Genomic DNA, 11,403 nt, shown 5'->3' on the forward strand with positions numbered 1-11,403 from the left:
TAACTTGCTCCTCCCTTAGGTATTGTTCCCAGTCTGGCCTACTAAGTATATTTTTTATTTAATAGTGTGTAACCTTTAGTTACTGTCCTCAGTATGGCTCAGTATTACCTCTTAGGTATTATTTCCAGTGTAAACTTTATAAAAGACTCAAACAATGAAGTCTCTGCCCATTGAACAACATTTATGCAATGATGTAATGGTGCTGTCCATATTTGCTTTATATTATGCTCAGCGTGCCCTCCCCTTCTTTTTATTTATTGTCAGTATTGCCCATTAGCCATGTTCTTCCCCCATTAAGGCATTGCTATCAAGGAGTCGGCCAAGGTGGGAGACCAGGCTCAAAGGCGCCTTATGAAGGGGGTGGATGATCTGGACTTCCATATCGGGGATGAAGCCATAGACAAGCCAACATATGCAACTAAGGTAAAAAGCTCTGGGTGTAGTTTTTAGGATTCACTCATTTTAACATCAAAACACCTGAATTTTTTAAGAGAATTCCCAGCAAGCTTAGCACTGTATTGCAGGCTGCTGTACTGGAGGCCATGGGGCTCAATGTGAATTCTTTAAGGCCCCCAGATGGCTTGAATGCTTCATTGGCCTCTTCCAATGACGACTTGGTCTTTATTTTAATCTTACCACTAAACTGTAAATAATGAGCCACTATATGGAAACTGCTTGACTGCACTGTTGTAATGTCTGACCTGTTCTCTCTCTGGTTGTAGTGGCCCATTCGCCATGGGATTGTGGAAGATTGGGATCTCATGGAGAGATTCATGGAACAAGTTATCTTCAAATATCTCAGAGCAGAACCTGAAGATCATTACTTCCTCCTGGTGAGGGACACATGCAGTATGTTTGGTGGGACTGGGCAGAGCATAGCGTCTGGTTTCTACCTGTCTGGGTTTCGCATGGGGACGTGGGTTGTACTTTCCATTGTTCATTTACTTTGCATGTAGGCATGTCACATACAGAGCATATCCTGTACATGGGTGGCACCTGTTATCCAGAATGCTTGGGACCTGGGGTTTTCCAGATAACAGATCTTTCCGTAAATTGGATCTTCATACCTTGTCTACTAGAAAATCATGTAAACCTTAAACAAACCCAATATGATGGGTTTTGCTTTCAATATGGATCAATGCGGTTGTTCCCCTTCCAAACACTTTTTTCAATTCAGTTGTTTTTAGATTATTCCCTAGAAATAGACTTTTTTCAATTACTTTCCATTATTTATTTTTTACTGTTTTTCCAAAATCTAAGTTTAAAAATGTTCGTGTCTCTGGTGTTTGAGTCTGGCAGCTCAGTAATTCAGGCGCAGACTCTAAACTGTTACAATTTTGCAACATTTTGTTGATACATTTCTCAGCACCATCTCTGGAGTATTAGCAGCTATTGTATCAATTTTAACAGCTGCCTGTAATGAAACCCAAAGATTCTGCTCAGTAGGGACAAAGAAATGTATTCACTAAATGTATCCATTTAGAACATTTTACAGAGTTGGCGACCCCTCCCAGAGCTGCTTCAGAAGGTGAAAAATTATACTTTACACTTCAATATTAGAAAAAACAGTGACCACATAGAAAAAACTAGAAGTCATTGGAAAAAGTCTTTATTTCTGGTGATCTATCTGAAAACAACTAGTTGTTTGAAGGTGAACCATCCTTTTAATTATATCTTAGTTTGTCTCAAGTACATGGTACTCTTTTATTACAGAGAAAAGGGAATTCATTTTTTAAAAAACTGGATTACTTGGATAAAATAGAGTCTATGGGAGACTGCCTTTCTTTAATTGGTTGCTTTCCGGATAACTGGTTTCCAGATAACGGATCCCATACCTGTTCATACCTTGCATTGCCTTTACCCTGATTATATTTCTTTTTCAGACTGAACCCCCCCTAAATACACCAGAAAACAGGGAATACACTGCTGAAATCATGTTTGAGTCTTTCAATGTTCCAGGACTGTACATTGCTGTTCAGGTATGTATGGGTTGTCTTTCAGACACATCTATGAGACAATGTGGGACACGTTACCAGTTTTATGTGCAGGATATTGAATGAGTTTGTCTTAAAGACATCACACTGTTTTATCTCAGGAAGTAGAGTTTGTCTATGTGAATGTAAAAAAAGCAACACATCTGCAGAGAAGCAATGGTACTTTTTTCCCCGCTGGTTCTTGGGCTTTATGTAATTCTGGCTATGGCATCGCTGAGCTATACTCTCTGGACACAGAATAACAGAACCAGCAGAGAGCATGCAGAACAAAGGGATAAACCCCTGAGCTTTATTGTGTCAAAACAAATTGCACATTACATTTCGAAGCAGCGGCGTTCCTAGAGGGGGGCGGGCCCTGGTGCGTGATGCGCAGCCGGGCCCGCCCCCCCTCCGTACGCGCGCTGCCGGGTTGATTTCAGTGGCGTGCGGCGCTGCCGGGGGGCCCTGAGGGGGTGCGGGCCCTGGCCCGCTCGCACCCCCTGCTCCTCCGGTAGTTCCGCCACTGTTTCGAAGGGTGCCCCTCAGTCACATGGGGGAACTTCTTGTAACTGGCAGTGCTGCTACTGTCACCACTGCTAATCACCTAGTCCTTGATGAAACCAGGAACCTGGTTGTCTCAAGGGCCTTCTTGCTCTTTCTGGTATGACTGGCCAATGTTTTAAAGAGTTGGTTTTGTTTTCTAGGCTGTTCTTGCTCTGGCTGCATCCTGGACTTCTCGACAGGTGGGAGAGCGCACGCTCACTGGCACTGTCATAGACAGTGGTGATGGAGTTACACACGTCATTCCTGTGGTAAGTACCCTTAACACTGCAGGTGGTATGGCACTCTTAGTATCTCCCCCTAGCAGTTGTTCAGAAAGTGTGCCGCTGGTGATGGGTCAGTTGGTATAAACCATTGTATTCACTTTATCTGACCCCTCTCCTGCCATCCACACTCATTCCCATAAGTGCAACTTTGTTTGGCAGTGTGAGTTTTCAGACATTAAAATATGTGAAATGCCATCAGTGTTCATATATTTATACATTTCTTTTTTTCTGTTACCCTCTAGGCAGAAGGTTACGTCATTGGCAGCTGCATTAAACACATTCCTATTGCTGGTCGGGACATAACCTATTTCACACAGCAGTTACTCCGGGACAGAGAAGTGGGAATTCCACCTGAGCAATCCCTGGAAACTGCCAAGGCTGTGAAGGTAATCTCCAGAAAGCATGCTTGGACTTTGTCTCCATGTATTGAGAAGTACAGAACGTTCTGAGAATTCTTATCCAGATATTTTAGAGAGCATGCTGTTAATGTAAAGAGATGAGAACATTATGCAATTGGTTGCCAGGTACTGTGAAGCGCAAGTACCATGCTGGATATTTGTACCCACATACTGAGAAGAATAGAGCATGCTGGGAATTCTTATCCAAGTCGTGTAAGGATCAGGAAACCTGAAATTCTAAACTGTTGACATTTCTGATATGGTTATAGTACCCATGTCCTCCTAGTGCAAGACCAGACTGGACCCTGGAAGCTACCATTCCGGAACTAAAGTAAGGAAGTCACAACATTTTCTTTCTCTATTAACAGGAGAGGTTCAGCTATGTGTGCCCGGATTTAGTTAAGGAATTTAGCAAATATGATACTGATGGTGCCAAATGGATCAAACAGTACACAGGGGTGAATGCAGTTTCTAAGAAGGAATTCAGCATTGATGTTGGCTACGAGCGCTTCCTGGGGCCCGAAATCTTTTTTCATCCAGAGGTAAGAGTTTAATTGAAAACTTAATATTACCCTTTCTTCTGTATTCTGGGGTGAGGACCACAGACCTGTAGAGACATTAGTACTACTAGTAATTTAATACTTATTTGGACCCTTCCATAAAAGCTATAAACAATAGTCATCCAATAAACTGTAGTAGGTGATAATTCTGCTGAAGCACGCTAATGAATTTTAATTAAAATATTAAGCATCTAGTATGGTTTGAGTGCACATTTATATTTTTTTTATTGCTTTGTCAATATTGAGGTGGTTTCATTGGAACACGTAATTATACATAACAAATGTTGGTACGAATGCCTGCATAGCATAACTGAATTCCCTTCTGATGAAGATTTATAGGAAACTTAAGGTCAAGGTAACCCATGCTTATAAATAAGGAATAATTAGTTCAGATCAGCCTGCCAGATCCGATGTCTTACTAATGGATATACCATATTCAGTTTGCCAATCCAGATTTCACCCAGCCCATCTCTGAAGTGGTGGATGAAGTAATCCAAAACTGCCCTATTGATGTTCGGCGCCCACTGTACAAGGTTTGTAGAACAACATATGTTTAAAGTAAGGTTGCGTTGTTGGTCTGCCTCGCCGAGTAGTTTGTGTTGGTACAATCCGTGCTGTTTAAAGGGGATGTAAAGGCAAAAAAATAAAATCCCATTTTTACTTTCTTTAATGAAAAAGAAATCTATCTTAAATATACTTTAATTTAAAAAATGTTTAACATTTTCACAAATACCTGACTGTATGCAGTAAAATTCCCTTTTCGTTATACTTGCTCTGACAGCTGCAGATAGGAAACTTCAGACGGTCCCTAACTGCTCTGCAGTGAAACAATCATACAGTTAGGCCCATAAATTATGAGTGCTTAAAGGTGGTGACACGCTAAGATTCCGGGAGATTAGTCTCCCAGCGACATCTCCTCTTCCTGCAGACTAGAATGTAAATCGCCGGTTGTATGGCACTCGAGCGCTTCGCTTTCCGAAGTCACCTCACGAGGAAACTCCAGCAACTTCGCGTAAGTGATTTGAGTGCCATCCCGCCATCGATTTACATTCTAGCCAGTGGGAAGGCTTTTTGGGGAGATTAGTCGCCCGAAGAAGAGGAGATTTGCCGCTGGGCGACTAATCTCCATGGAATCTTAGTGTGTGTCACCACCCTTAAGCACTCATAATTTTCCAAATTTTTCTCTCCAGAATAAAAAGTTATTTTATTATCGAGACATAGAAGAAAGCTCACAGAGGCAGATGACAACTTTTTTAAAATGCAAGTGTATGATTTTTTTTAATGTGCAGTATTACATGGAAAGGAGTTCTACAATGTGTAATGACAGTGTCTGTCTAATTGCTGAGCAGAACACTGGCTGTGAGCCCTTTGCTTGATGTGCGCATTTCTCACTGGCATATGGAGTAAACTTCTGTTTCATTGCACAGAATATTGTACTTTCTGGAGGGTCCACTATGTTCCGTGATTTTGGAAGGCGCTTGCAGAGAGATGTAAAGAGGACAGTTGATGCCCGGCTGAAGCTGAGCGAGGAGCTGAGTGGGGGTCGTCTAAAGGTGAGTTTTTGTGTAACTCTACAACTGGTACCATAATAAAATAGTCTGTATTAGTGTTATAAATAGGCCCACACTCCCATTCATTCCCCTTTCTGTGTATTTATACCTCACTCTGAGGTTGTTTCTGCTTTCATCTCTTCTCCCATTTTCTTCAATTTGCCTCTCCTCTACATTATCATTATTTAGCTTTTATTACTGATTGAAGGAGATCTGTCACCGCTTTCAAATCCATTAGGAAGCCACAAGGGATACAGCAAGTAGCTGATAGGAGACATTAAAGGGGTTATTACCCTTTGAGTTCACTTTTTGTATGCTGTAGAGTGATATTCCGAGACAATTTGCAATTGGTTTTCATTTTTTTTTTTTTTTTTAGTTATTTAGCTTTTTATTCAGCAGCTTTCCAGTTTGCCAATTCAGCAATCTGGTTGCTAGGGTCCAAATTACCCTAGCAACTATGCATTGATTTAATTAAGAGACTGGATTATGAATATTAGAAGGTCTGAATAGAAAGATGAGTAATAAAAAAGTAGCAATAACAATAAATATGCAGCATTTGTATTTAGAATGGGGTCAGTGACCCCCATTTGAATACATAAAAAACTATTAATAATGAAGACCAATTAAAAAGTTACTTAGAATTGGTCAATCTATACCATACCTTTAACTTAAAGGTGAACAACCCCTTTAAATGGACCCTGCTTAGCTTTTTATGTAGCAGCAAAAGCCTCAGAATTTAGGAGCTACTCTCATTGCGCTCTATAAAGGGCCTCCCTCTGAAATACCTATGGAGGATCCGAATATAGGTTTTATTTAAGAAGGAATTCTCTTTAATAGAGCAGAGATTCTTAACCTATGGGTTGGTGCTCAAAAATGGCTCTCGATGGTATTTAGAGTGACTACCCATGGTCACCTTTAATAAAGTGAATTTTTATATGTAACATAAGGTGCATCACATACATTTACTTGTAGCCATGGATCAACCGCAGTAGTTGTAAAAATATCTCATCTTTATTTTTATCCATTATGAACCATTACATTATGGCAAAAAGTGCAGTGCTTACAATAAACTTAAAGGAATTTGACTATATTTGGTGTGAGAGACCGAGAATTCCAATTTTTCATATATTGCTTAAGGTACATAAGAGCATAAAGGACCCAAAAGGGGCGACCAATAATAGCTGGTAATGGATCTTTAAATTAAAAATTAGGAGAATATGTAGATAAACTTTTACAGCCGCTTGTTCAGAATCTTACCTCGTATATAAAAGATGTGATAGGGGAGGAGGATTATGTATGGGTCACATTCGATGTTACAGCTCTATATTCTTCGATTGATGGCACTGAAATTCTGGTTAGAATTTTCTAATATGTATTCTAATGAGCAGAATGAATTCATCCTAGAATCAGTAGAATACCTTCTAAACCACAACTACTTTGTCTATGATGGACGTTTCTACCTCCAGAGGTGTGGTAGGGCTATGGGGGGAGCGATTTGCTCCCTCATATGCCAACCTATTTATGGGTTGGATAAAATAATTCCACATCTTTGGAGATAGATCACCATGGAAATTGAATTTAGTGAAATACTATCGATTCATAGACAATCTCATTGTGGTTTGGAGAGGTAATTAAGAACAGATAGGAGAATTTGTAAGATATTGCAATGAGAACCCTTGAAATATAAAATTCACATATAATATTGGAGATCTAAGTGTAGAATTTCTAGATATAAAATTCTTTCATGATAAGGGAAAGATCGAAACAGATTTGTGTAGGAAAACCAATCAGCAGAAATCCGCTTCTGAAGAGAGAAAGTTGTCATCCGAGGCCACTCCTGGAGGGTATCCCGATTGGACAATTTCTCAGGTTGAGAAGGGTTTGTTCCACTTGGGATACTTTCCAGGAGGGGGCAATGGATCTATGGGACAGATTAGTCAGTAGAGGTTATGATACATTGTGTATTAAAAAAGCATATGAGCGAGCAGTAGGCAGTGAATGTAAAGATCTATTAAGACAAGATGCTAGAAAAAGAAAAAATAGACATAAGAAAAGAAAATTCAGACATATATTTTGTAACTGACTATATTAGTGAGGCTGATAAGATCAGAAAAATTATATTAAAACATTGGAAATTGATAGAGTTGGACCCTTTAGTGAATGTGGGAAAATTGTGGTTCTCCTATAGCAGAAGTAAAACCAAAGCAAATTATGTGTCCCCTAGTATGTTACCGGAAAGAGAGAAATCTCCCAGTTGGCTTAAATTCTATGGAACATATAGTTGTGGGGCCAAAATATGCAAAGCATGCAAATTTATGAATGTATCTAAAACCTTTAAGAGTACCACTACAGGGAAAGAATATGAGTGTAAAACCTATGTAAATTGTAAAACAGAAAATGTTATATATCTGGCCTCTTGTATATGTGGTTGTCAATAAGTAGGGAAAACATCTAGGAGAATTAAAGACAGAGTTTTGGAACATGTGGCATGTATTGGGAGAAAAGATGTGTCCTCAGCAATAGCAGATCATGTTCTGAGTAAACATAATGGCAATGAGATGTAACTTTTCAGGGTATAGAACATGTGAGGCTAGGAAAGAGAAAAGGAGATATTGAGAAAACACTTAACAGGAGGTGTGGTGGATGTTCACCCTAGAGACCAAACAGCCAGCAGGTCTGAAGAAGGATTGGGCAATCAAATATTATGTAGATACCTAAAATGGTTTATAGAGTAATATTCCATTTAAAAAATAAAAGAATATTACATACGAGATATAAAAGTATATTTTGAGATGGAAAAGTATACTAAAAACGAATGAACATTTACACAAAAAAACAGAAAATGGGTAACTAAAGACGATGTAACATATTTCTTTGTTAGATGGTTTTAAACTGAAAAGTTTCTTTGTTTTTTAAAAGGAATGTTGCAAACAAACATAAAGTAAATATAATGTGTGTACAACTTTAAATGTTTGAGAGGACAAGAATTGATGTCTATAAAGTTTGGATTTGTTGTAACAGGAAACTATACTCTGAGGAAATGACCCTTTCAGGTTACGGAACGCGTCAGCAGCGTGTTTATTGTAAGCACTGCACTTTTTGCCATTATGTAATGGTTCATAGTGGATGAAAATAAAGATGAGATATTTTTACAACTACTGCGGTTGATCCATGGCTACAAGTAAATGTATGTGTTGAACTGCTGATGCCGAGTGGGAGTGGCCAGGAACCCGCGTGTGGAACGGGATCATTGTGTTGGTGTGCTGATACTCCTTCCTGCACACTGGAGAGGGGACATAAGGTGCATGACTGGTTCTAAACCAGTTTTTGGGCAGTGAAGTGGATGAGCCCACAGAATTAAATGTTAAAGTTACAGTAGAGCTATGTATATTATAGTGTTTTTGCTCTTTTAAAGGAAAACTATACCCCCCAAACAATGTAGGTCTCTATTAAAAGATACTGAGTAAAACAGCTCATGTGTAAAACCCTGCTTCATGTAAATGAACCATTATCATAATAATATAATTTTTTAGTAGTATGTGCCATTGGGTAATCATAAATAGAAAATTGCCATTTTAAAAAATAAGGGCCGCCCCCTGAGATCGTACGATTCACTGTGCACACATACAAACCACATGTAAGGTCACATGAGCCAATTAACAGACAGAGTTCAGCCTTTTGCTTCCTCGCTTCTTCCTGTTACAGTTAGAGTTGTAGTATTTCTGGTCAGGTGATCTCTGAGGCAGCACAGATAGAGTCACGAAATGGTGGTTCAAGGCAAGAGATGTAAAAGGGCAATATTTATGTAAATATATATTCCAGTATGGTAAGATTCTTTAATATGTCATTCAATTTGATATAAACTATCTGTTGCTTAAGTATTCATTTTGGGGGTATAGTTTTCCTTTAAGCAGAGTTTATAGTGTTTTTTTGTCATTACTCTATGCAGCCCAAGCCAATTGATGTTCAGGTGATTACCCATCACATGCAGAGGTATGCTGTATGGTTCGGAGGATCCATGCTGGCTTCCACGGTAAGATTCTTCTAATGGCTTTAATGTTCCAGACATTCCCAGAAAGCCATAGACATTGCAGTAAACTCCCATCTTGCCCAATAGCAATGTTAGGAGACAAGGACAGAACTTTGGGGCAAGGGCAGAAATGGTCGGGGCGGGGGCTGTATAACAAGGAAAGAAGTGTATTTAGGGTTAACAGACTTTGCAGGAATCCGGGTTGTGGGCAGTCTAAAGCTATGTTGGTTATGAAGGAAGTAAGGAGGTTGGTAGCTTCTCTACTGACCAGTTTTCTTTCTTCTTGCATGGATTTTTAAAAAATATTTTGCCTGTTTACTAGTCCATCAATCCCTAATCTCTACATCTGTTTCTCAAAAGAGCAAACAGATTTTTTTATATTTAATTTTGAAATCTGACATGGGGCTAGACATATTGTCCGTTTCCCAGCTGCCTCCAGTCATGAAACTTGTGCTCTGATAAACTTCAGTCACTCTTTACTGCTGTACTGCAAGATGGAGTGATATCGCCCCCCCTCCTCTCTTTCACCTCCAGCAGCCTAACAACAGAACAATGGGAAGGTAACCAGATAGCAGCTCCTTAACACAAGATAACAGCTGCCTGGTGGATCTAAGAACAGCACTTGATAGTAAAAATCCAGGTCCCAATGCGACACCTTCAGTTACATTGAGTATGAGAAACAACAGTCTAAAAGGCTGGCTCTTTCTGAAAGCACATGACCAGGCAAAATGACCTGAGGTGGCTGCCTACACACCAATATAACAACTAAAAAAAATAAACTTGTTGGTTTAGGAATGACATTTTATATAATGGAGGGAAATATTTGCAGTGTAAACAGTGTAATTAAGAAATAAAAAATACATCATAAAAATCATGACAGAATCCCTTCTGTTGGAGCAAGTAGGAAGAGGTAGAGAAATTGAGATGTACATTATGGTATTTGTTAAATTCAATGGCTCATGCAAGTCAACAGTGTTCAGGCAGGGGGTGCTGTTGGTCTGGTACATCTCAGCAAGGAAATGCATTCTCTGAAGTGTTTGTATAGGCCAAGAAGGACCCAAGCAGGCAGTTCCATAGTGGATCCATGTTAAATTGTCCTTGTATGTTGTTTTCAGCCGGAATTTTACCAAGTGTGTCACACCAAGAAGGACTATGAAGAGATTGGGCCGAGCATATGTCGCCACAACCCCGTGTTCGGTGTCATGTCCTAATCCCGTGTGTCGACGCATGTGTTTTGGAGGGCTGGTCTACAGTGCGTGTCAGGACAACGGCTGCCCAGGCTTGGAGGAGCTCATTAATGTCTCTTTGCACAGGTGGAACCCAGGCAGAATCCTTTTGATGAAATATTGTTGAATAAAAGAACCGAGTGGCTTTTAGTTGTCTGTGCCCTGGTATTCTGTCCTCTTCTGACAATAACATGCTCGTTCCTATTGTTATGGGTTGTGTTTGTTCTGTAGAACACGTGCGGTACAGGAAAACTGGGCCCCAAATGCTGGACATTGGGATCAGCTTATGTGCTTAGTGGGCATTGTAGCCCCTGAGAGCCAATGGGCTTCTCTCCCGCTTTGCCTTTCTGCCCTTTCTGGATTCTAAGCGCTTTCTGTTTTCTAATGAGGATCGACTTCTGTATAATTCTATATGATTCCACTCGCTGCCTGTGTAAGGTCCGGTATTTGTTTTGTTTGGGGGGAGTTTCTTGGTTTTGTTTTGAAGCCGAAAATCCAATAATAAATACCATGATTTCTCTTCTTACCAACAATCTCTTCTTGTGTCTCATATCAAATATCCATTAGTAATTGTAAACACATACACACAAACAACACTTTGCCCCCATATCTAATAGCTGCCAATTAGCCGTTAACCTCTACTGGTCTGGTGCACATAGAATAATGTGAGCAAGTAACTCATGGCAAACCGTTATTTGTCTAATGCACGTATAATAATGTAGACCATATTCCATGGCAGCCAATCATTAGATGGTGCTGGCCTAGTGTTGTTGCCATAATTAGATGTGTCCCATAGCAATGCGTCAGCAGTTAGCTGTTACTTGTCCATTGCAGTTAGC

General features: G+C 39.8%; 1 protein-coding gene across 1 annotated transcript in view; it reads left to right on the forward strand.

Annotated features, from left to right (window-relative positions):
• actr3.L (ARP3 actin-related protein 3 homolog L homeolog) overlaps nt 1-11,090 on the forward strand; it is a 16,472-nt gene extending 5,382 nt beyond the window's left edge. The window contains exons 3-12 of the mRNA XM_018235586.2: nt 299-423; nt 723-833; nt 1,884-1,979; nt 2,678-2,785; nt 3,043-3,186; nt 3,567-3,740; nt 4,199-4,291; nt 5,186-5,311; nt 9,258-9,341; nt 10,454-11,090. Coding sequence (XP_018091075.1) covers nt 299-423; nt 723-833; nt 1,884-1,979; nt 2,678-2,785; nt 3,043-3,186; nt 3,567-3,740; nt 4,199-4,291; nt 5,186-5,311; nt 9,258-9,341; nt 10,454-10,549 — 1,157 coding nt within the window. The 3' untranslated portion in view covers nt 10,550-11,090. The remainder of the gene's footprint in view (nt 1-298; nt 424-722; nt 834-1,883; nt 1,980-2,677; nt 2,786-3,042; nt 3,187-3,566; nt 3,741-4,198; nt 4,292-5,185; nt 5,312-9,257; nt 9,342-10,453) is intronic.
• The last annotated feature ends 313 nt before the right edge of the window (nt 11,091-11,403 follow it).

Source organism: Xenopus laevis, chromosome 9_10L, assembly GCF_017654675.1.
Source record: "Xenopus laevis strain J_2021 chromosome 9_10L, Xenopus_laevis_v10.1, whole genome shotgun sequence".
Lineage (NCBI taxonomy): Eukaryota > Metazoa > Chordata > Amphibia > Anura > Pipidae > Xenopus > Xenopus laevis.